Source organism: Eucalyptus grandis, chromosome 10 (assembly GCF_016545825.1).
Source record: "Eucalyptus grandis isolate ANBG69807.140 chromosome 10, ASM1654582v1, whole genome shotgun sequence".
NCBI classification, from domain to species: Eukaryota; Viridiplantae; Streptophyta; class Magnoliopsida; order Myrtales; family Myrtaceae; genus Eucalyptus; species Eucalyptus grandis.
In genome coordinates, this window is record NC_052621.1 from 23,985,812 (window position 1) to 24,010,169 (window position 24,358).

At 39.2% G+C, this 24,358-nt stretch overlaps 2 protein-coding genes across 4 annotated transcripts; one reads left to right on the forward strand and one right to left on the reverse strand.

Moving 5' to 3' along the window:
• The first annotated feature begins 561 nt into the window (after window positions 1–561).
• LOC104422342 (E3 ubiquitin-protein ligase listerin) lies at window positions 562–17,869 on the forward strand. 3 transcript variants are annotated; one of them, XR_721188.3, is made up of 17 exons: window positions 562–898; window positions 1,012–1,138; window positions 1,385–1,447; window positions 2,823–2,900; window positions 4,293–4,384; window positions 6,541–6,643; window positions 8,444–8,596; window positions 8,969–9,627; window positions 9,768–10,257; window positions 11,277–11,782; window positions 12,426–13,140; window positions 13,427–14,114; window positions 14,472–15,481; window positions 15,631–16,065; window positions 16,280–16,510; window positions 16,852–17,291; window positions 17,374–17,869. XR_721188.3 is itself a non-coding variant. In XM_010034646.3 (16 exons), exons 1-16 carry the CDS (start codon window positions 843–845, stop codon window positions 17,080–17,082), a joined length of 5,637 nt encoding a protein of 1,878 aa, XP_010032948.2. In that variant the 5' UTR covers window positions 562–842; the 3' UTR covers window positions 17,083–17,866. The 3 variants fall into 3 exon arrangements, 1 of the variants encoding a protein (XP_010032948.2); XR_721189.3 differs by having other exon boundaries at window positions 16,852–17,287; XM_010034646.3 differs by having other exon boundaries at window positions 16,852–17,866.
• A 2,098-nt stretch (window positions 17,870–19,967) lies between these two features.
• LOC104422343 lies at window positions 19,968–20,453 on the reverse strand. The gene has a single exon (XM_010034648.3). It carries the CDS (start codon window positions 20,451–20,453, stop codon window positions 19,968–19,970), a length of 486 nt encoding a protein of 161 aa, XP_010032950.1.
• Between the last annotated feature and the right edge of the window lie 3,905 nt (window positions 20,454–24,358).

The window sequence follows — 24,358 nt, forward strand, 5'->3', positions numbered from 1 at the left end:
AAATGTAAAGTGTTGAAGGGAACTCTTGTCAACCACCCTTTCGATTAACATGAGTTTCATATATAAACATCCTCCAATAGAAAAATACCTGAGTGAGGGTCCGAGCATGGCCTAAATGGACTCAGCCTAGGGAACAGAGGATTAAAAAGATTGGTAATGGATAAAGGTCTTTAATTTACCAATTTATCAAACAGTCTCTACATTTCACTAAACCCCTTTAGGCTAAAGGCATTTATATTTCCCCAATGGCTTTTCCTATAAGCTCGAACCAAACGTAGACTTAGAGTGGATCACGTGCATTCGGAGCTCTATGCCGAAATTAAGATCACCAGGGGGCAAAATGAAACGAACCTGAAAACGTGGTAGCAATTTCATGCTTATCTCGGATGTTAGGGAAGCAGGTTGTAATGTTTCTATAAATTAAATGAAGGTTTCCGTTCAAAAAAATAAAAATAAAAATTGAGGGGGCTGCGCTAAACGCGAGCGAAGCACCGACTCGATTGAGGGGGGACGGACAAACGGAGCACTGTCATCGCATATAAAAACTAAAACGTTCGAGCGGACTTCTGACGGCCACAGACAGAGAGAGAGGGAGAGAATTGTCGTCGCATATAAAAGTTCGAACGGACTTACGGCGGCCGGCGAGATCGATCGGCCGCCTCCGGAGGCGAGGCGAGGCCAGGCGGTGGAGCTGCGAGCCCGTTGAATCTGCGTAGTCAATCGTCGCGAGCGGCGTCCTGCGCCCGAAAGCTATCGAAGTCTCGGCCGGCGCCCCTTCCTTTCCGACCAAAGTCTCCGCGTCCGCGACAAAGGGAAGGGGGCAAGAAGAAGGCGGCGCTGAGATGGGGAGGCAGAAAGGAGACGGGGCTCGCGCCAAGGCGCGTCCTTCGAGCAGCAGGTAGTCGACCTGGGACACGCCCGTGCTTAATTAATTAATTATCATTTTTTTTTAAATTTCGCGTCAATTATTGCGGTTTCGATTGAATTCTACGTCGTCTCTTTTCCGGACAGCCTTGCAGCTTCGCTCTTGCCATCTGGCTCGGCGGCGACCGCCGGTTTCGGCGGATATCTTGGAAGCTCTCGGCTTGATTCTCCGCTCGGCGGCGGCGGCGGCAGCGGCGGCGACGATGCTGGTTTTGTACGTGTTGTTTCTGTCTTCGCCCTTTTAGTGAAGTTGTCTTCTTTACGACGCGGCTTAGCGTGAAGGCGAGTAAAAATGGAAGAAAAGATGTTGTCATTGTTGTATGGTGGAGTTATGGGTTAAAATCATTTTGCTAAGTGCATGCGATGCTTTGTGGGGAGCTCGTAGAGCGTCGGATTAGTGCGACGAATTAGAATTCGGGTGCTGTCCTGTCCTTATAGTAATGTGGTGAACCTAATGCAGGGCATTGATGGTGAATTGGGGCAGCAGTTGAGGCGGCTTGGGAGAAAGGATCCCATCACCAAGGTGCTGTACTTTGATCATGCTGTTGTTGCAAAAATATAAATCTTATCGCGAGCTGTGTTGCTTTAAGATGAGAATAACACGACCTTTTCATTTTTTTTTTTTTTTGTCTTTTTTCCATGTGTAGGTATATTTTGCTTATTATACGGTTGACAATTTTGGAGATTTAGTTGATAACTTACAGCTTTTGGGTTCCGGCGATGTTCTTTAAGATTTGAGCAAGAAGGCTGCAATTCATCTTGGCGGGGCTCTACTGTATTTAGTTGTTGACTCTGTTCAAATTATTTCCAGTAGTGAGAATTTGGCTCAGTTTTTGTCGCTGAGCTAGTTGTTTCACATGGTTGTACTTTGCACTACTTATGAAAGAGAGGGGTGGGGGGAACGACTGGTTAATTTTCTCTAACTGATGCAGTGCTACTATTGGGATTCTTTTCTTCTGCATTCTACTAGTGTTGCCCCACTCGGACCTGCTGGTGTATGGGCATTCTTGATATAATAGGTTGAATGGTGGCGGTGTTGCCCCATCTGAGGATGGGCATTAGGTGGTTGCGGGCCTTTCTACACCAATATAAGGAAGGACGGGTTATAGCCAGTCCATGGAGACCTACTTATTCACAGATCCCTCCCTTCTAGCTGCTAGTTTGTTGTCTTATCTTCTTGAGTGAACATTATTGGCTCCACCTAAATCCCTAGTGGTGCTTGGGCCTTTGAGCTGTTGTGAGGAGAGACAGATACGAGGTTAGGCCATGAAGCTGGCCTGCCAGGATCTTGCTAGAATATCTAGTGCAGAGTGAGTGCACTAAAGTATATGATGGGTGAGGAGAAGCGGGGTAGGATATGCTGGTTGTCTATCATTTTGTTTGTGTTTAGTTTACTTAAAACATGGTCTCGTACTGCTTGAGTGATTATTTGGTGCACTTAGGTTTCCGTTGCTTGAAGACATTCAATATGTGTTAATGTGGCACTAGAATACTCATCTCAACAATGTCAACATGCTGCCATCATTCTTCTGTTCATCCACTGTGCAATTTTTATTTGTTTTGGGATTTTCAGTTAATCTTAGATTCTGTATGATGAGGATTCAGTAGCTCTATCTTCTCCATGATGTTGTAGGGTCAGAGATTTGAGTTTTCATACATAAGAAGCTGAAGTTCAGTGGCAGTGTGGCACTGTTTATGCATTGGTCATGAATGGTGCTCCTGCTCGGTGGTCACTATGTAATTTTATTTATGATTGATGGATAGCAATGATGTAGATCATGTACTTTGGGTACTTGCTATGATTTTCATTTGTGATTGACAGCTTTTTTCAGTTCTTAGAGAAGATAAAACCATTATATTATGATGCTACCTCTTACTCTTTGTACTTTCTTCAACAGCTTAAAGCACTGGGATCTTTATCTGTCTTGCTGAAGGAGAAGTCAAAGGAGGATATAATACCAGTAATGCCACAATGGGTAAGGTCCATTTACATGTCCTTATAACACATCCTTTTTGGCTTTGTCTACATTTTCTGCTTTCTCTTTTGATCAAAAGCGCTTGTGAATGCTAGGACATAAGGTCGAGCCAATGTCATGGTTTTTAGAGTTTCTTAGAGTTGGAGGAATAGAGAGGAGAGGAGGTGGCATGTCAATGGAGGTTAATGGCACTATGGAACTATTTATCCTTGGCATTAGAATGTTATATTCTAACTTATGAGAAGAAAAGTAGTAGGAGCCAAGTTTGAAGGAAGGAATATCGGATGTATTCAGGTCCTTTCCTTCTATCTATATTCAAAGATTTTGATATGTGGCTCAAGGGAAAATGGAGTCACCTGCATTTTTATAAGATAAGGCGCTCTGTGGCATTCAACTCTTTATGTTTCATCCATCTCGGCTAGATGGCTTGCATTAAAGATACTAGATGGTCCTTTTGCTAGGTATTCGAAGATTAAATCTCCACTAACTTCTTGCCTGTCTATTTATTCCAGTTGTAACTTAAATTGCTTATTGCTCATATCTCCCTGTTGGCAATAAAAGCTGAAAGCATGGGCAGTTGTTAGTACTGCAGCTTTTTACAAATGCGATGATCAGTTTTTGCCTAAACCTTGGACTCATCTGATAAAACTGAAAAATAAGTGCTGAAGATTAGGTATTGAGTATTAAGTGCTGAAGTCTTTAGGTATTGATGAAAATAAAAAGTTAGTTTAATGATAGATTAAGATTACATAATAAATTTTATGAGTTTTCTACCAAACATAGAATAGTGAGCATTATTGAAGGGTTTTTGACAATATAAGATGTAAGATTTTAATTTCCATTGAATTTTTTATTGCTTAGCTTGGCTAAGTAAGCCCTTTTTTACCTCACTAAGCAATTTCTCACTTAAAAATCAATCAAGCTGTTTGTATTTGGAGATTATCGGTTGCTGAAAAGTTTAATCTTCAACACTTAATGTGGTCATCAAACACATCCTTGGTTTTTAGGCGGAAAGACTAATTTAGAATGATGTTATGCAGCTTTAGAGGACAGCTTGTGTTACCTTTTTGTCTGCGGTTCTTTTTGTTCTCTCCTTTCTTCGCTTAAGGAGAGTGGAGTGAGAAGGCTGAAGTTCAAGTAAATGTTTCAGCCAGGTGGTGGTAGTGGGGTTGGTATTTATGATTTTTAAGGATATTTTCTTCTTCAGGTCATTAAATGTTAAGATAATGATATGTTTCAGCCAGGTGGTGGTGGTGTTGGTATTTATGACTTTTAAGGATATTTTCTTCTTCAGGTCATTAAATGTTAAGATAATGATTTTTTGTTGTTTACCATGTTGAAGCCTTCTGACCGACTTTATAGTTAATTATTAGGGTTCTCTCACTTTTGTAGGCATTTGAGTACAAGAGGTTGTTGCTGGATTACAATAGAGAAGTTCGCCGAGCCACGCATGAAACAATGTCTGTTCTTGTTGTCTCTATTGGGTAAGTTTGCTCACCTTTTGTGCTGACTAAGTGGGTTTTTCTGCTTGCTGATGGAGTTTGCCATCCTGATTTCTAGAGTGATTTGCTTGCTATTCCTTATATATCTTTAGTAGACAATTTTTGGCGTGTAACCTTGCATTTTTTTTTTTTTTTTTTTGGGTGCTATTTGTTTGGTTTGTATATTCTATATGGATGTGTAGCTTAATCTTTATTAAGCTGTTGAGAGGGAATTGGCAAGTTGCTTATTATGAGAGGCATGCAAAAAATCCAGTGAACTGAAACCCTGACGGAACAGGAAATTTTCAGTCATTGTGTAGTTATTTGATTTTTGAGCCTACTAGGTATTGTTTTTCTTGAGGGACAGTTTGGTTGTCTGGTCAAAAAGTGTAAAACCCTGAAACCTGATATGAACTGAACAAACAGCTAATAGTTATTTCTGTTACCATTTTTGAGTCTGAGTGAAGATGAGACGGAACGCCTTTTTCTTATCCCCCTTGTTTATGTCTTTCCAAGGCAAAATGAACTCTCCTTTATGAGTTCACTGCTGAAGAAATCATCATCACTTCTGTATCTCTCAACTTCATTTAAATTCTTCTCTCACGATTAAATGCATTTTGCCCCAAACTTATGTAGACCCAATCCCTTGACAGAAAAATAAAAATATGCAGACTCGGTTGAGCTTTAAGTATCGTCAGGAACACATTACCATTTATAAATCCTTGTTCAACTTCTAATTGTCCAGATCCAAGCTCTATTGGAATTATCTTTGAATGCTTCTCACATAACTATGAGTTTGAGAAATTTCTGACCTCAAGTGTTGAGAAGAACTCAATAAGGTGGACAGGTTTAGGTTTAGCCATTGAATACCATTCCAGTTTAATTCGTTCTGTTTAGATCTTCATAATTCAGTCGGATATTTTTACTAAATTTCACCTCTAGTGACTCTTTGAATCATGCGCATTCATGCTTAGATGCTGAGATCAGGGGACTATATCCTATCTTTCAGTACTGAGTTGAAGAAATAATTCCTATCCAAAATTGTAATTTCTGATGCAGTTTTAGTGTGAAACCAAACTCGACTGAACTTTAGACACCCCTACTCCTTACATCTAAAGCTTTGTAATGACTATGATCTGCTTGCAGAATATCAGCCTGCCAAAGAAAGGGAAAAACACCCCTCTCAGTCATTTGTGCGTCAAGAACGTTTTCTGTTAACCATTGTAGGCAGATATCATTTTACTTTGTTGTAATCACGTGCACCTGAGTGGCTTTCATAATGTTGTAGATTGTTATGTAGCATCTCCAGATCTCCATTTCTTTTGCTGAAATCACCTTGGACGATGATTAGGGAAGAGCTTCTATTCTCTTAGATATATTTGCTCCTATTCCTGTCTATACTTTTGTGACATACGATCAGAAAAACATTCTCCTATGTGATGTGCTCATTGAACGTGCATGGTATATTGAAATGAGGAATATTAAGTGCATGGAGTAAAATCCTCCTTATTGTAGACCTATAGAATATCCCCCTAGATCAAGTGACGTCATGTTGAATTAAAAACTCAATGTGTACTACTTCAGAATGATTCAGAGGGATGCTCAGTGAATGCTTGTTATTTGTATTTACTTTTCTGGATGCAAAGAACATGTGGAAGTTCTAATTGCTTTTAAATCTTTCAGTCTTTTGTCAACGTTTTAGTAAGTTAATTAAATCTATCATATATCATTCTGGTGTCTAGTAAACCAATAATATTTCAAGAAAAGAAGGTATTTGCTTGCCTTTATAGGGGAAAATGGTATAAACGTTGGAACTGGAGGATCTTTGTTTGATTAAGTGGGCTTCTTATGGATCTTGGTGACGTTATTTTATTTGGTCCAGCAACCATTTTAGGGAAGCATTCATGAGATATGTCTTATTTTGGAGTTGCTGTAGGTCTTCCTTGAGATATGGAGGATTAAAGGGAAGAATATATAGCTCAACCTAACTATTTCTTCATTCTTTTCTTGTGGAATTATAATCTTTCAATTTTGTCTTTTGTGGATTTGTATTGTAGTTCTTGACTGGTCATTCTTCAAATTTGATCTGGCAAAATTTCCTCCACTTGATTTTGTGGGAAATTGTTGAAAGCACTCTTAATAATTGTTTATATCTTCAGGCGAGATTTGGCTCTGCACTTGAAGTCTCTGATGGGACCTTGGTGGTTCTCTCAATTTGATCCGGTTTTTGAGGTTTCCCAATCTTCCAAGCGGTCATTTCAGGTGCATTGGTTTCTTATATTGGTTAGATACCTTTTAAAATGTTTTGGACGGAGGTCTTTGCATTATGCATCAATGGTTACCTTTACAAAACTTTGTTTGGGTCACCCCACACGATGTTTACCTAGAGCGGGTAATCTATGTGTCATTGAACGGGGATAAGGGCAGGATATGCCTGCTTGTCAAGAAAGCAGTACATAAGAGATCAGCTTTAGTGGGTTTTTGATTTCAGTCCCAGAATCCTGTTAAAAATTGATGCATTTATCTGGGTCCTTAACTGGGTAATTTTGTAAAGGAACAGTTATTAGTTATTTTTGCTTTGAATTACTGGTAAGGTGCCACATTGACAATAGTTTATCAAATAAAGCACTACTGGCCCAACTTACTTTTTACAAATTTGAAAACCTAAATTAGACGAAAGAATGTGCAATATTTTATTATATTCTATAGTAAGCCGGTGTCTTTTGATTGAGAATATGGTGGGGTTGATTTGTTAGCCAATTTTAGAGATCTTTCATGAATAGTGCTCAATGGGACGTTGTATCCCTAGGGTTCTTAAATATATAGTAGGCAAGGATATCTTAAATCAGCTGGTTATAAATCAGGACGTGTCAGTTGAAGGCTCAAAGTTTGAAGCGGGCTTCTTCAAAGGTGTCATGCATGATACCTAGTGATAAACAATGATCTTAAACAGCTAAGCCTTACTATCCTGTGCGGAATTGGTCTTGTGCAATCTTTAACCAACAATTTTTTGGTCGTATTAGTCTTGGTGCAGGACATGCAGTATAAGTTAAACTATAAACATCACATGATGAGTTTGTCGCATTACCTTGGAAGCACAGTCAGAAAATTAAATTTCAAAACAGAAGTGATGACTTCATTGCAGCATTATAATCATGACAATAAGAAAATTGAGCATATTTTAGACTCTTGTAAAATCATGTACTTGCAAATTCTAATCTTTATTTATGTGGAGGATTTCAAACTATGCAAGTGGAAGAAGTTCATAAAGCCAGCTAAAGTTCTGGAGAATGAATATTACCTATTCACTTTATATCTAACAAGTGTGTTCTAATTGATGTAGTGCAAGTGAAAATGATGTGAACTTTTAGCGGATCAATGCTGCCTCTATGCATCCAGCCTTAGCTAGATGGTTTCGTCTGATGTAGTGTATTGGGAGAATTCCACCCGAATACATAAGCTAATGCAATAAATCTTTTGTATGTTGATATTTTCATTTGAAAAGCACTTATAGCATGAGTGCATAGGTAATGACAGAAAACTCCTCAGGCAGGAGTTTTAGTACAGTGGCCATTGTTGTTTCATGGGTTTCAATTGGTTACATCGCAGTGTGGACTTAAGTCTCGTCCATTTCCATTTGATGTTTACATGATATGAAATATGAACTTCTGTTGCAAACATTGGTGGGTCATTACACTTGGTGGAAACGGTTCATCAAAGTTTCACGATTGGTGTTGATAAAGTCGAGATTGCCTTGGGGGAGTTCCTCCATTGATCCATCTTCCTGGATGACTTTCATGTGCAAGCCTGCAAGGACTTGAATAAACCCATCGAGAACAAATTTCAATATACATTGTGGGGTTTTCTATGATGCTACAGATGTTTGGAAGGACTTTTTTTTTTCCTCGTTTCTAATTTCTGTGATTTGTTATGAAGATACAAACTTTTGGTTGCAGATCTTTTGACCTAAAAATATTTGACCAAGTGTTGGAAAATCTAGCAAGCATTCTTGTGTTCACTGTTATGGTTGGATGTTAAGCATCTGCTTTCTGTGAATAACAGGCAGCCTTTCCTTCCAAGGAAAAGAGATTAGATGCTTTAGCTTTATGTGCAACTGAGATGTGTATATATCTGGAAGAAAATCTAAAGCTCACAGCACAGGGCTTGTCTGATAAGGCAGCTGCTTTGGATGAAGTAGAACAGATGCATCAACAGGTATGAAATTAATGACCTTTTACGCTTGGTTTCTGAGTTTCGTTGTCCCCACAGATGAATGATGAATTCCATGCAAATTTGCTAATGCTTTTCCATTTAGTAAGTTAGTGCTCATCTCATGAACAATATGAATGCTCTGGAACTGTCTATTAAGGCTTAAAAGTCTTGGTTCCTGAGATAAAGCAAGTCTATAACTTTCAATTACCAAGAAATGTTGTGCCTCCTTTTGAATTAAGAACCTAAATCCTGGAGCTATATTTTTTCCCTTATGGAGTTCTGCTGAAGCAAGATCTTTGGCTTGTGATAGTAATGTGTTGATGTCCTTATCTCTACTATTGTGATTTTAATTTTCACTTAATCCTTTTGTTGCAGGTGATTTCCTCATCCTTGCTGGCACTGGCAACGCTTCTTGATGTTTTCATTTCATTGCAATCTGAAAGACCTGGTTTTGAGAATATAACCACTGAACCAAAGCATGGTTCAAAAGCCAGGTCTACTGCCATGGTTTATGCAGAGAAGTTGTTTTCCTATCACAAATGTTTTCTAGACTTCCTGAAGTCCGATAGTGCTGCCATTCGATCTGCTACATATGCAGTATTGAGGAGTTACATGAAAAATGTCCCTCATGTTTTTAATGAAGGAAATTTGAAAACTCTAGCAGCCCCAATATTGGGTGCCTTTCAGGAAAAAGATCCTTCTTGTCATGCGCTGATGTGGGATGTGGTGTTGATCTTTTCAAAAAGATTCCCAGATTGTTGGACTTTTTTGAACGCTCAGAAAATCGTTCTAAATCGGCTCGGGCATTTCCTCCGGAGTGGATGTTTTGGATCTCAGCAGATCTCTTATCCTGCTTTGCTAGTGTTCCTAGAGACTGTGCCTCATAATGTAGTTCGGGCGGAACAATTCTTCCTCGACTTGTTCCACAACCTTTGGGCTGGAAGAAAACCTTCTGTTTCCTCTATTGAAGATCGAATTGCATTCTTTCGTGCATTTAAAGAATGTTTCCTTTGGGCAATACAGAATGCATCCAGGTGGGGTGTTTTAGTTTTGTCTTGCAAGTTTCGTATACTGATCATCTTTCTGGTATGAGATTAGAAATTATGTCTGACAGCATGCTATGTTTAAGTTCTTTTCATGTAATACTAACAGTGTGTTTTCTCAACAATGCCAGGTTTAGTGATGAAGTGAGCTCTGTTCATTGCTGTCAAAGTGCTCTTGTTGAGAATATTCTTGTAAAACTTTTGTGGGAAGACTTTCTGCTTGTTTTCAGTCCAAAGGTTCAGAGTGGAACCCTCACAGGGATATCTACTGAATCACCTGAAGACCAGAGTCTTGATGTTCGAAAGAAGATTATGGAAAGACCTCCTCTTAGATATCCCGAATCCTATCCCCAGGACTTAGGAAAATGCATTGTAGAAATTCTTTCAGGCATCTTTCAGATAGAACATGATCTGCTTTCTTCTTTCTCTGTGGCATTTTGCGAGAGCTTTAGGGGGATATGTCAGCATTCTGAGAATGGAGGACAGGTGGAAAGTGTAGAGCGATTGATTCAGTTTCTGTTGCTATTGGAGCATCAAGCTGTAAGAAAAAGTGAATACTGGCCCCTGGATTACATAGTGGGACCTACGTTAGCCGAGTCTTTTTCATCGATAGAATCACTTGTAAGTTACTTAACTAATTCTAATGAAGTTCTCTTGGATTCTTATGGTTGCTTAATTCTGTCTTCCTTTTCTTCTGTAGCATTCATGTACTTGCTCATCATACATGATGCTTCGTTGGTCTTTAAGAATCTATATCCTTTAGCTTGATATCTTTCACTTTAGGGACTTATTCAGTGCTTTGTATTGTTGTCTTAGAAATATGCATCCTTCTTGGTATGCTTGGGAAGTAGATAAAAGAAACATGACTGGCTATAAAGGAATCTGACATTAAGATTCAATTTTTTGTGTCCTTTTGAACTGTTCTTGTTTCATTAAGTGGGCTAAAATTTCTAGACGTCTTTGCTTTGTTGCTGTTGTGATTTACCTTCAGCTATTGGTGACAAGTGCTTTGATTTCTCTTTGAATATCACTTCAACAAATTTATTTTCTGTTTTCCTACTTTGAGTTGATTGTGAGCTTACTCTTCGGACGCATCCTATTCATGAGGAGGTTTGTTATATCAAAATGCCTTTTTACTGTAGTAAGTCGGAGGCACTAGGTTGTTGAACTCTTTCTGACACCTGGCGTTTGTCATGAAACCAATGATTTCCTTGAACTTTACGACAACCCTGTTTTTTTTCTTTTTTTGGTTGGTCCTACTCTAACTCATTCTTAGACTTTTGGCCTGCCTCCTTGCCCTGGGAGTCGAAACCCACACTTGTCTCCCCATCCCAACACGCCCCCCCGAGAAGGTGGGGATTCGAACCCTCCACCTCCCCCTTCCATGTTGGAAGGGTGGCCATTGGGGCAAACCCAATGGTTTACGACAACCCTGTTAAATCTGTGCTCATTGTTTGAATAATGTCAATGATTTATATGTTTTCTCCTTAAAAGGAAAAAAGTTATATGGTTTGTGGTAACTTTTCTCCTTTTTTCAAACACTACACATAATATCGGTCAGTTTTGGGCATTCCCATGCGGTGCTTTTTTTAGCCATAGTTCCAATGTTGTGTTTCAACTGTTTACATTTCTTGAACCAGGATTCGCCGGATGGAATTAGATTCCTGTCAGCTGCAATTTCAATTTTTGGACCAAACAAGATGGTTAAGGTACTTCTAGTCCCAGATAAAGGGAGTTCTTCTCTTCTTCCATTTGAAGAGCAGAGCAGGAAATTAGAGTTGGAGCATTTCATGTATATATTTGAGAAAAGATTGGTTCCTTGGTGCTTGAGAGGAAGTGGCAGCTGTAGTGCTGCCCGTCTGGATTTGTTGCTTGCATTGCTTGATGATGAATGCTTATCTGAGCAATGGAGCCTTATTTTGTCTCACACAATTAAACTTCGAAGTGATGGCCCTGAACATGCAGCTGTGCTATGCCCACTGTTGCAGAAAGCAAGAGACAAAATAACTAATAGGCAGTTGGCAGAATCCAAACTGCATATAAATTCCTATGTCGAACGCTGGCGTCACGACCTTTTAGATTCATTGGCTGTTGCTGTGGCTAGTTCCTGTCCTCCCAATAGGATTCAAGAAGCTGATTTTTTGCGGTATGTTTGTTGAGCAGGATGCTGGAGCATTCTATCAAAATCTTTGTATTATCTGGTTCTTTCATATGTTTTCCCATGTTATGCATAGTTAATGGATCTGCTGGCAAAATAAAGAAAAAGAATAATCAGTGATCTTCTTCTTGTGGCATGATGAGCTTCATCATTTTCTAAACGACCTTTTCCCCTTCTTCATCTTAACCTGATAGTCCATTATCTTCTGATTTAAATCTTTTGTTCGCTGGTTATGCATTGCTGCGTGTGTAGGTTTTATGGTCTTTTTATGCCCAAGTCTTGGCTGCAGCAGAAACCTGGGCCAATTTCTACTACCGTAGCTTCTCTTCGTGTACTAAAGACATTGTGAAGTGATGCATTTTGCATGGTTGGCCTCACTGCATGCATGTTACTTCATGGCTCAACTAAGTTGTAATTACTTATTGTTGCTCTATCGATGTTATCTTTTTTGGGGACATGCTTGTTTATTTCAGAGGATCCTATATACTGTGTGGTTGTTGTACGATCCCTCGATCTCTTGGTCGAGTGGAACTTGGTTCTGTATTTCCTCAAAAGCCCAAGTTCACGATACATGTTGCTGAGGGTCTCGAATGTTCCTTTATCTCCTTGTGATTTACTGTCCTGTATGCAGCTTTGCTCTTGGTGGCTCCTCAAAGGATGATCAGATCTCTCTTCTATCGAGGGATTCGTGTGTGCTGGTATTCAAGGCACTTCTAGAGAAGTTGGTTTATTTTATCCTTGGGTCCTCTTTCAAATGGGTGAGAGATGCAGGCTCAACGTTGGCTTCAGGAATAGGAGATCTCATGATAGGTGGGGATAGACATAATGACCAGATTGACATGGCCAACTCTGCTCTTGAGGTTCTTCTGGGAAGCTTTTATTGCTTAATGACACTCAATGAGGACGAACTAGTCTCAAATATTTTAGCAGCAGTTTTTATTCTTCAATGGGAAAGCCGCATGGGGGAATCATTGTATGATGAATCTGATGACAAATCACTGAATTTGAAGGCCAGATTTGAAGTTGGCAAATCTTTGCATTCTTTTCTTCGCAAAATAAATGGTCATTTTTGTCAAGATCTCGGCATTCACTGCCTGAAGAAATCAAGTACAGTCTTGGTTCAATCTATCAGGTTTGCCATCTTAGAAGAACATGATCTTGACGCCAATAAGGTCACATCATTGTGCTGTTGGTGGATACTTGAAGTTATTGAATTTTTCTGTCTGGGTCAATATGAGGAGCAAATTCTGCTTGAGCAGCTCCTTAAGAAGAGTGATCAGTGGCCTGTGTGGATCTCAGTTGACTTCGACTCCAGATTTGGTGAAAATGTTCTGACTGGAAGCAATGTAAGTAAGATATTGATGTCCTCATTCCTAGAGCTAATTGTTATATTATTTTTGTAATCCTTGCTGCTCTTGAACTGCTTTGATTTGGACATCCTCCCCTCCATTATAGCCAACTTTACTACTACCTCCTTAGCTGTCTGTTTGACCATCGTTTCATTAAAAGTCTCTCTATCATCTGACTTGTGAATATGGATTTCCTACTTTTCTAATGGGTGAAGGGAAGTTTCATTCGGCTTTTGGTTAACTGAAATTGAAGTAGAATGAATATGTGTTGCATACTTTGCAGATTTCTGGAGGTTACAAGTTTGCTTCTCTGGTTGACAAGCTTATCTCAAAAAGAGGTGTTGATAGAGTATTTTGTCGCAACATTTCACATGTTTCCTCACTGTCTGAAGAAACATTGGAAGAGGTTACCCATCGAGCGTGGCTTGCTGCTGAAATGTTATGCACCTGGGAATGGCGTGGAGGCAGTGCCATCACTACATTCTTACCACTGTTGAGTGCATATGCTAAAAGTGAAGCACAGCCTCCTAAGGAAGGTTTACTAGATTCCGTTTTTGACATTTTACTAGATGCTGCTCTGGTTCAAGGAGGAAGTAGAGCTCACAGCTTTCCCAATTTTTATGGCACTACTGCTGATGAAGTGAAAAATATTAAAGAGCCCTTTGTGAGGGCTCTTTTGTCTTTGGTCATGACCCTTTTCAATGATGACGTATGGAAGTATGACAAAGCAAGGACCTTATTTCAAGTGCTTATCAATAAGCTTCTGATTGGTGATACCGTCAGCATAAACTGTCTTCAAATTCTTCCTTTGATAATGAGAATTCTTATCCAACCATTATGTGGGAGCCATAAAAATTTCACTGATTTGGAGTCACTAGCTTTAGAGGATGATGAGGTGCAGGAAACAATTATTGGCTGGTTACAGAGAATATTGTCATTCCCACCTCTGTTCACATGGCAGCGGGACAATGGTAAGTGAATATTTTTCTAAATGTGCCTATGTAGTGATATATAATGATCTTCTTCTTGATGTGCTGAATGTCACTTCTTCTATCTGAATTAAAAAATATGTCAATACTATTTCGGTAAATAATAATAATGCAATATCTGCCATCTAGTCCTGTCTATTTGGTATGAAATTTAATTTAATTTTCTGGTTATTCAATGGATTTTATAAAAGTGACGTGCTACAAAATGTGAGAGTAGAGTTATGCTGTCATCGAGCAATTATGTTAATTTTCTTCTGGGGTACACTGAAGGACCTTGGAGGTGTGAGTGTTGCGAATTGTAATATTGAATGAGCGTCTTTCTTTTGGTTATTGATGCAGACATGGAGGAGTGGTTCCAGTTGGTTGCATCTTGTTATCCAATAGGTGCAACGGACAGATCAAATGTGCCAAAACCAGAAAGGAAGATCAGCCTTAGGGAGAAAACTCTCTTGCTTGATTTCTTTCGAAAGCAGAGAGTCGGCATAGACTTGTCAAATGCTTCGAATCATCTGCAGATGTTGCTGTCAAAGCTAATAGTCTTTTCAGTTGGTTATTGTGCCGATGACTTCAATGGAGAAGATTGGGACTTCGTATTGTCCATGACAAGGTATTGGATTCAATCAGCAGTTGTAATGATGGAGGATGTTGTAGAGAATATAAATGATTTGATAACTGATGACTCTTGTTCTGACAAGTTGGATCATAGCATCATTAAGAAGCTAGAGCAAATTGTTTTAATTAAGGATCATAATCGGCTAGACACAGCAAAATCTGCACTACTAGCATATTCTTCTTTCTCCTGTTTCCAACTAGAAAAAGTTGCAGATGATCAAGATCCTTCAAGAACCGAGAAACAGGAATCCATAAAAAATAGAATAACCGAGGGTATACTTAGGATCTTTTTATGTGCTGGTCTTGCTGAGGCCATGGCAAGTATACACTCTCCTGAGGCTGCTTCCGTTGTAGCATCATCACTGCTTGATAATCTTTACTTTTGGGAGACGGTGGCGCGTGGAGTTAATGAATCCTCTCCCCTTGCTAGAGAAAGAGCAGTGAGGTCAGTAGAATTATGGGGTATGAGCAAAGGATCTATAAGTTCACTTTACGCCATTCTATTTTCTCCCAAGCCAGCACCATCGTTGCAGTTTGCTGCTTACAGAATGCTTTCCAGTGAACCTGTTTCTCACTTGGCCATCGGAGAAGAAACTATGCATATATTGGATGGCGAGCAGGATTCCAGCAACATTGATTTTCTATCAGAGCAAAATGTCCATATGAAAGAGGAAATATCTTCCATGATTGAGAAATCCCGTCAGATGTTTGAGATGGATTTGCTGGCAGAAGAACGGGTATTAATGCTTGGTCAATGAGCATCTCATTTCATTTATATTGATATCACATAGTGTTAGAGTCAGACACCTGCGTAGTTTAGGCTCTTTCGTGTTGAACAGATTGATGTGGTCATGAAATACCATTTCATTTGATGTTTCTTTTGCAGGTGCACATACTTCTTGCTTGGTCCTTGTTGCTGTCACATATATGGTCTTTACCAACTTCACCTGCAAGAGAGAGATTGGTTCAGTATATACATAATTCTGTTGATCCAGTTATTATTGACTGCCTATTCCAGCATATTTTGGATGTGGCAATGCCATCTAATCAGAAAAAGAAAGATGCAGAGTTTCCTGCTGTAGTATATGAGGCTGCAACAGAGGCCATCACCAGTGGTCGTTTGTTGTCTTCAGTGGAATCTCTTTGGCCTATTGAACCACTGACAATGGCGTCACTTGCTGGAGCAATTTTCGGAATGATGCTTCATCTTCTTCCTGCCTACGTGCGAGAGTGGTTTGGATATCTGCGTGACCGGTCAACAATAGAATATTTCACAAAAACATGGTGCAGCCCTCCCTTAATCTCAAATGAGTTAACCCAGGTGTGTGTATTTTGATTAAGATGATGTCAGGTATTTTCTGTTGAAGAAACTTTAACATATTAAATTTGTTAGGTTTTGGATGAAAATTATAAGTTGCGATGCAGTTGAATGTTCAAGAGAGTTTGATTACGGCAAACTTTCTTTAATTTATGATTAGCTTGATAATATGACTTCTTCTTTTTGAAATTGTCTGATGCATCAATACTTGTTGCAGATCAAGAAAGCCAGCTTCATAGATGAAAACTTTTCAATTCGGATGAGCAAAGCGGCAAATGAGGTTGTTGCTACCTATACAAAGGAAGAGACTGGATTTGACCTAGTCATACGTTTTCCTGCATCATACCCATTACAGCAAGTTGATGTGGACTGTCCAAGGAGTAAGGGTATTAGTGAAGACAAGCAGAGGAAGTGGTTATTGTCCATGATGTCATTCGTACGCAATCAGGTAAATGCTTTGTATGAGTTTCTAGTTCAATGTATATTTTTCATTGCCTTTTGGAAGGGGACGTTCAGGAATCTTAAACAAAATAATTATATGACAAGTTCAGGCCGCTATATTGTAGGAGGTCAAAATGAGCTCCCTCCAAGCCTTTTTTATGTACAGATAATTTGTGTGGGTGGGCGCCTGAGGGTGCGATTATCCAGCAGAAGTAATATTAATAATCAGAAGTACCTATACCATCTGTCCCCCAAATTATCCTTATTTAGGAGAAATGAGTGGCTAATATTTATAAGCTGATGGAAGGATATTTTGTAACTTAAATATTATGTCGTCATGTTGTGCAGAATGGAGCTTTAGCTGAAGCTATTCGAATATGGAAACGGAATATCGACAAGAAATTTGAAGGTGTTGAAGAATGCCCTATCTGCTACAGCATTATCCACACAGAGAACCATAGCCTTCCAAGCAAGGCTTGCAAAGTCTGCAAACATAAATTCCACAGTAAATGCATTTTCAAGTGGTTCAATACTTCACAAAAGTCAAATTGCCCTCTATGCCAATCTACTTTCCTATGAGGAGATTAGAAATGCAATATGAATTTGGCATATATTTATGGGTGCCACTATGTGATTGGTGACGATGATCTGCCACCGTATGGTGCAACCCACTGGAGGTCATTGAGTTGGGAGTTCATAGGATGAGCAACCATCGAAATTCTCTCTTTGCAGCGGGGTGTATATTTTCCTAGGTAGAGTCGTACGATGTTTAACATGCAGAGTTGTAGGTACTCGATCTCCTTCCCTCTCAAATGTGCGTGCCCATACACAGAGCCATCGCTAATTTTGTTCTCTCTTTTGTTTCTCTAGAGAAGCGCTGTTTAACATGGCGCAGCATTGGAGCTTGGCTCAGAAAGGCAGCAAAATTGTATCTTTAGATGATTTTGTGAAGGCCTTTCGTGAATGAATAGAGTGCCTCATCTCAAGTTCTGTACCTGCTAGGTCAGTCCTCATAGCTTCTTATCATGATCCAACAACGGACATTAGATGTGAGATGCATTTTTTGACATTCAAATTGTACATATCTGATATACTCATCGCGAGAAACCATGTGGTCATATACAGGGGAGGCATGACTTTTTAGCTTTTTGCGATTATAAGCACATCATGGAGCACTTCCACACTTACTGCTAGAAACAGGGATACAAGTGATACCTGTTAAGTGTCGTACATGATGTTGTAGTTCTTTTTACCTTTGTAATAGGTTCTAGTTTGTTCCTGTCAAATGGATATTTGCACCGGTTGAGTTATTATTTTGGGTGGCGAATGCGACAATGTCTGAGATGAATGGAATTGTTATGCACAACTTTCATGAATACTAACAAAAGATGAATGATCAAATTTCTTTTCCATGGTGCGCTTATCCGCGTGTAAATAGTGCACATTTTAATGGCAAAAGCAGATGAAAATAAAGAAATTAGAAGAAATGTGATGGAACGGAAAGTCGACGGCACTCGATCAAAGGCTACCGCCATAAACTAAGGAGGCATTCCAATATTCGTGTGAGGTACTCTTATTAATTTGGATTATAATCCAGATTTACTTGATCGAGTGTTATTTGATAATTGTGTGCATAGGGATTTGATAAAGTAGTGATAGGAGAAAACTAGGAAAAGAAAAAGCTCCACAAAAATGGTGCGTTTCATGTTTCTCCGTTTTTTTTTTTAATAAGATGTCAAGATTCCAATAGGTTCAATCTCGTTGTGCCTCAGTAGGTGTGTTGATTTTTTTAGGACAATTATACAGATGGTCCTTAAATTTGTCTTAATGGGCAATGTGATTTTTGAACTTTTAATTTGTTCAATGCGGCTCTTGAACTTTAGCTTAATGGTAGCACAGTTCTTGAACTTTTAATTTGTTGTTCCGATATTTGGGAAATGTGCAATCCAAGCCTCGGGTTATTATATCCTTGGATTATCTGGTTTAAGGATCGCATTAATCAAATTAAAAATTTAAAGACCTCATTGCATATTGAGTGATCATATATCATATATTGAGGCAAAGATTGGATCTATTTTTCTCATTTTTCTCATGTTTTTTGTGAACAAAAAGTAGGTATTATGCTTTTTACCAAAAAAAAAGTAGGTATTATGCTTCTAGGCTCCAAGGGGAAAAAGATAAAAAAAAAATGTTTGCCTTGGTGAGCTTGAATTTCTGGGTACGCTTGGTTTTCCCTTTTCGCTCGGCCTAGTTTCCTCGAAAAAACATCAACTTTAGGTTGGGTTTCGTCTGACCCAATTTTGGCCGAAATTTCTTTTGTTGTATAAAAAAGCACAAACTTTAAGTTGGATCCTAATTTTGTCCCAATTTTTTTTTTTCAAAATAAAGTATTAATCTTTAGGTTGGATCCTAATTTTGCCTCATATATATTGTTTCTCTAAAACAAAGTGTTAACTTTTAGTTGGTTCTCAAACTCATCTCTTGTCAAGTTTTGTCTAATGATACTGTTAAAGATTTGATGTATTATTCCATGTTTATTTGGTGAAAATTCAACGGAAACTCGATGCAGACTAGGTAGTATCTGAAAGTTGGTTCTTTTCCATGGGACAAAAAATAATTTGTTTCAGAATTTGGACACAAGCTAAAATTGGTGTTTTTCTAAGAGATGAAAAAAAGTTCGGGTTGAAATTGGAACCGTGATAAATTTGGTGATTTTCTATGAGACAGAAAAAGTTTGGGCCATAATTGGAATTTAAGTTGAAGTTTTTGGCTTTTCTTTTTTTATTTTTTAAACTCAAAGGGCATGAGCATGGAGACTTCAAACTTGCCTATTTGGATGCTGTAAATGTATCACATTGGTACAAGTTTGAAGTTTTTGATATCATCTTATTCTTTCTTCAACAATTTCTAATCTTTAGTGGATCTCTTAATAGGATTCGAATCCAGATGAAGATCTCTTAATAGGATTCGAATCCAGATGAAATTTTGACCATTTGTCAGAGAAAAAAAGAAAAAATGGATCATGTAAGATTCTCAAACAATTCTTCGATTTTTCCGAAAGCAGATGATTCTAAGAAAAAATTGTAATAAATGTGTCATGGTGGATGTAATTTGAGATTTTTTATATTGTAATTTTTTTTATAGAGTAAATGTGTTATAATGGACATAATTTGAGATTTTCGATTGTTTTTTTCCTTTGAATAAAGCACAAACACAAGTTGTACAGAGTTTCTCTTTCGATTTCCTAACAAAGGAGAGTGAAACACGAGTGCTAACAGGCTGTGTCTTGAGACTTAGTAATATATGAGCGATTAATTGTAATTCTGTAACTTTGCTATATAGTGAATTCTTCGTGGCTTGCTCTCCTCATGGAGTGGGTATCGACACTCGCGTTATCTTTATAGTAAGCCTTTTATTTCATACATGAAAGAGAAAGAAATGCAAAAGGAAATGGAACACACAGATCATATAGCGAGGATGATGTCCGGCAAGGAGCGGTTACGATGCAACCGGGGCTCGCTCTGCCACACGCTAACCTCCTTGCCATAGGACCGGACAATGACGGTGAGCCACGTCTTGAAGTACTCCCGGAACTCGGCGATGACGGGGCGGGAGCCGTCCATCTTGAGGGTCCAAACGTGCACCCAGTACGCATCCAGCCCGTCCCATCCCTCGACGATGACCCGGTCGCGGAAGGCCGTGATCCTTCGCGGCTTGAACCTGAACTTCCGGTCCTCCGGCTCGTGCCGGCGGTGGTGACCCGTGAGCGCCCGCATCATGTACTGGCACTGCGGAGGCCCGTGGTACCTCCACTCCAAGTCGTCGTTCGACGTCACCAGCTTCGAAACCCCCTCCCCATCGCCGGCCGCCAGCGCCTTGTACAGCATCGCCACCACCTTCTTGTTCAGCGCCTTGTGAGTAGGGTTTCTGCCACCATCTTCCTCCTCCATCTTCGCCCTCACTCTCTCTCTCTCTCTTTCCGATGTCGGGTCCGGCGAGCGAGACACCCGCGGACACACCGGAGAGATTCGAGACTTTCGATCGGCTCAGCTCCCGTGGGGAGAGATCCAATAAGCCCGCTCTGCTTATATATACAGAAAACCGAGGGTTCCCCCAAAGTCAACAACTAATGCAATTAATTAGTCAACGAGAATCACTACCCCAGAAGGAGATTCGGCAGCGAACAGCAGCGCAACTACGGTCGGGATTTCTTTAACGAATTGCATGCATGATCTTACGTAAGATCTACCAGTGAGATGAAGGAGACAGCTATGAAGATTCATCCTCGCTTTCCTCGAAGCGTGCTGATCTGGGGAGCAGATTCATCCTTGCACCCGATCAAGACAAATTTCATTTTGAGATCGGTCGCCAAACGTGACGACACAACCCTTCAAATTCAACTTCTTTTCGTAATTAAATAACGACTCTGGAATTGTCCAAAAAAAAAAAAATAACGACTCTGGAAGGCGACAGAATACTTAATTAGCATGCTTGATCATGAAATCAATGTACATTCATGGACAACTTAACTCTTTTGGCTAAATTACACAACTGCCCTTTATACGGACATAACCACGCTGGCTTAGAGGGCTTTCTAGGGTTGAAGGACGAGATTTTCATTAAAAATTTAATTTCCAGGAGATCTTTTTTTTGTCCTCTCAAATTTCTTGTGGAAGTTAATTCGTTCTAGGATTCATAAGCAGAGCGACCCCCAATTATATCTCGACCAAGGAAAAATTAACAATTCCCAAAGCTCTGATTAGTCAACTTATCCACTTACTGAATTTGAAAACAGCGAGCCCTTCCTACTAATTAAGAGATTTTTGGGACAATATGGGTATCACCAACGTTTGGAAATATAATTTGATTCAAATAAATTCCTTTTTTATTTTTATTTTTATGAACTATGGGTACAGCGTAGAGATCCATCTACTTGGAAACTTGTAAAACACCCTTTAAGCCCTATACAAGGGTTTATTTTAAGGTTTTGGGTCGTGTAACTGACTTGAAAACAAAGCAATTTCCACGCAATTAGTGGAATTTAAACGGATGACCTCTTGTTCATAAGTTGAAAATCCCTGTAATATCTCAATCAATTATGCCAACCTCGGAGTTTGGTTAAATTGCATTCCTTGTTGTATGTAAAGACTATCATCAAGAAAACCTGGTGATATATGCGGGGGAGAAATGGTCAAAACCAATTCCAAACATAAGTTTAAAATCCGGGATGTGAGGAAATCTAAGCTTGCTAAGCATGTATAGTATAGTACTCCTACGGATGTATACGTATATATACATATATGTATGTCTCTATCGACATTTTTGTCTTTTTATGTTGAATTGATCCATAAATCCATTACTCGATGTCTCAAATTACATTTTCTTCAATAGTTGTCAAGAAAAAGGTGAACACATAATCAATCACGTTGTGTAGAGATTTCTTTTCGGATTAATTTTCCATAATTTGTTAGAAAAATGTTTTGCCGTCTTCGATGCAGACGCAATAAGCGTGTAATATACAATAGAAAATATTACAAAACTCATCTCGAGATTAGTATCCATGTATAAAAAATCGCCTCTTTAAAAAACCATCAATTTTGCATCTCCAAACTCAAAAGATACGTTTGCCTCCACATCCAACACTCATCTCTTTCCCTTATGCTCACCCCACAATGTAGTCTCTCTCTCTCTCCACCAGTTGCCACCATCGCCTAATGCCGCCTTGGTGCCTTCTGCTGCCGAGCACTTCACCCACCCCCTACCTGCCGGCTGCCCTTTGCTTGTCGTCTAGAAATTTTAAGGCCTATCAAACTTTGTCGTTATTAAACGCGTGTTTCTGCTTAGAGACTTGTCTAAAGAATAGAAATAGAAAAATTTATTGTTGGCAAGAAATTATTTTCAGGATTAAAATGATTAACATTCGTTCCCTAAGTCCCTAAGTCTTCCATGGTGGCAGTCATAGGAGATCAAGCCCCAATTTTGTCTAGACTGAGTTGCCTATATTTGGACTGGATCTAAGGCTGTGATCATTGCCGGCCTCAAGTTCAAGGTCAGCCACGGGCTAGGTCGGGTGGTGGCGGCCGGATAGTGATGGGGCAAGAGAGAGACGTTGGAGGAGAGAAAAACACATGTCAAGATTTGTGGGATTTTTTATTATTATATGGCAGTGTGTAAAGGAAAAGATGACATTTTTTTTTATAACTGAGTCGGGTTGTGAGGATCCAAACCAATATGGAAGTGGCAAAACTCAGGATGTAAGTTGAAAGTATTAAAAGTGGAAACGATATCTCATTTGTCGGTACAAACGTCATGAGTTTTTCTACTGTTATCCCTATAAAATACTCGATCGAAAACATGCGTGGAGCTTAACTACCCCAGTCCATTTCCACAGGATCACTCGAATATGCGACATGGTTATACCCTTTGGAAGAACTCTCCCATCACGTGTTGATTCCTCCTCAAGCCTGCCGATCGAGAGAACGAGACAAGCTGTTGCAGCTGACGTTTGTACAGTACACGGCACCATTCGCAGGTTATATCAGGCGAAAGAAGTCTTGTCTGATAGATGCTTTGTTCCCCAGATACATGGAAACGCACGCATAAGAAAATATGTGGTTTTAATGCACTCTCGGCCGTCGCTCTACGAAGGGAAAAATAAACTGGTCAACGCTCAAACATCATGGAGCTAAGAATATATAATGAAATGCTCTGAAATGTGTGGTTAATCGGTTTAAATTAGAGTAGGGACGGCTGGCGAAACGTGAGCCTTGATTCTTCCAAACTAAGCGGGTGCGACCATTAACAAAATAACTAATAATTAGGGTTTGCAAATTGCTGTAGATTTATATTTGGGTGGGTTTGTGGGGGGGGGCGGCGGGAGGTATCAATTAGTTTAATAACGAAGTTTTTCTCTGTTATGCTAGGTTTATCCGCTGTATCTTTAAGGGTTGGTTAAGCAAAAAGAAAAATAAAGTTTTGTTTTCAGATTTACATGGAGGTAACATGATGTCTAGTTATCGCTTGCCGACTCTACTACATGGCATGCCGATATAGACAACTTTATTGAAATGACATCTTCCATGAATTGTCACGTCAGTGATTTTTGGCAACAATAAGTCGAAAAAACTATATTGAAATTTTGCGCAAAGGTCTAGGACTATTTTGGCAAAATCGAATGTTTGGAATCTGATTTGGTATATGCATATAAATTTAGGATTGATTTGGTAATTTTTCCAAATCTATTAAGTCACGCTTATGGATTTTGATTTTGTAATGTTTTCAAGCTTAGTATTTAGTCGGTTAGTTTAGAGACTGATTAAGTCACTTAATTAGTTTTGTGCGCGTGTCTATATATATGTAGACACATATATGACTAATTAAGTGACATATATCTATTCCCTATTTTTTTTGCTCAAATCATAAATTTTTTTTATCATGTGAACCCAACGTGATTGGGGTGATATGGTGATAAACCTATTATAGTTTAAATTATGGAGAGAAAATCCATAATTGGTGAAGGAAGTGCAAGATTGACCTCAATTGAGGATAACTAGGGACAAAAGTAATGATAAAAGTTCACGTGTATTGTGACTACTAAGATTTACTCTATCTTATTGATTAAGTAATGATAAAAGTTCGTGTTAATGACTAATGACTAAAGCATGTATGCTATTAGGGAAACTTGGTCATGTATACGCTATTAAGGAGACTTGGTCATGTATGCTATTAAGCATATATACTAAAGATTAATCTTGCCAACCATCCCCCACTGTCGCTGATCCATCCTGGCTTTGGCGCGCTGATCCATCCTGGCTTTGGCGGGGCAGCGGTAGCAAGGGTTTGCCGCCCTCCCCCT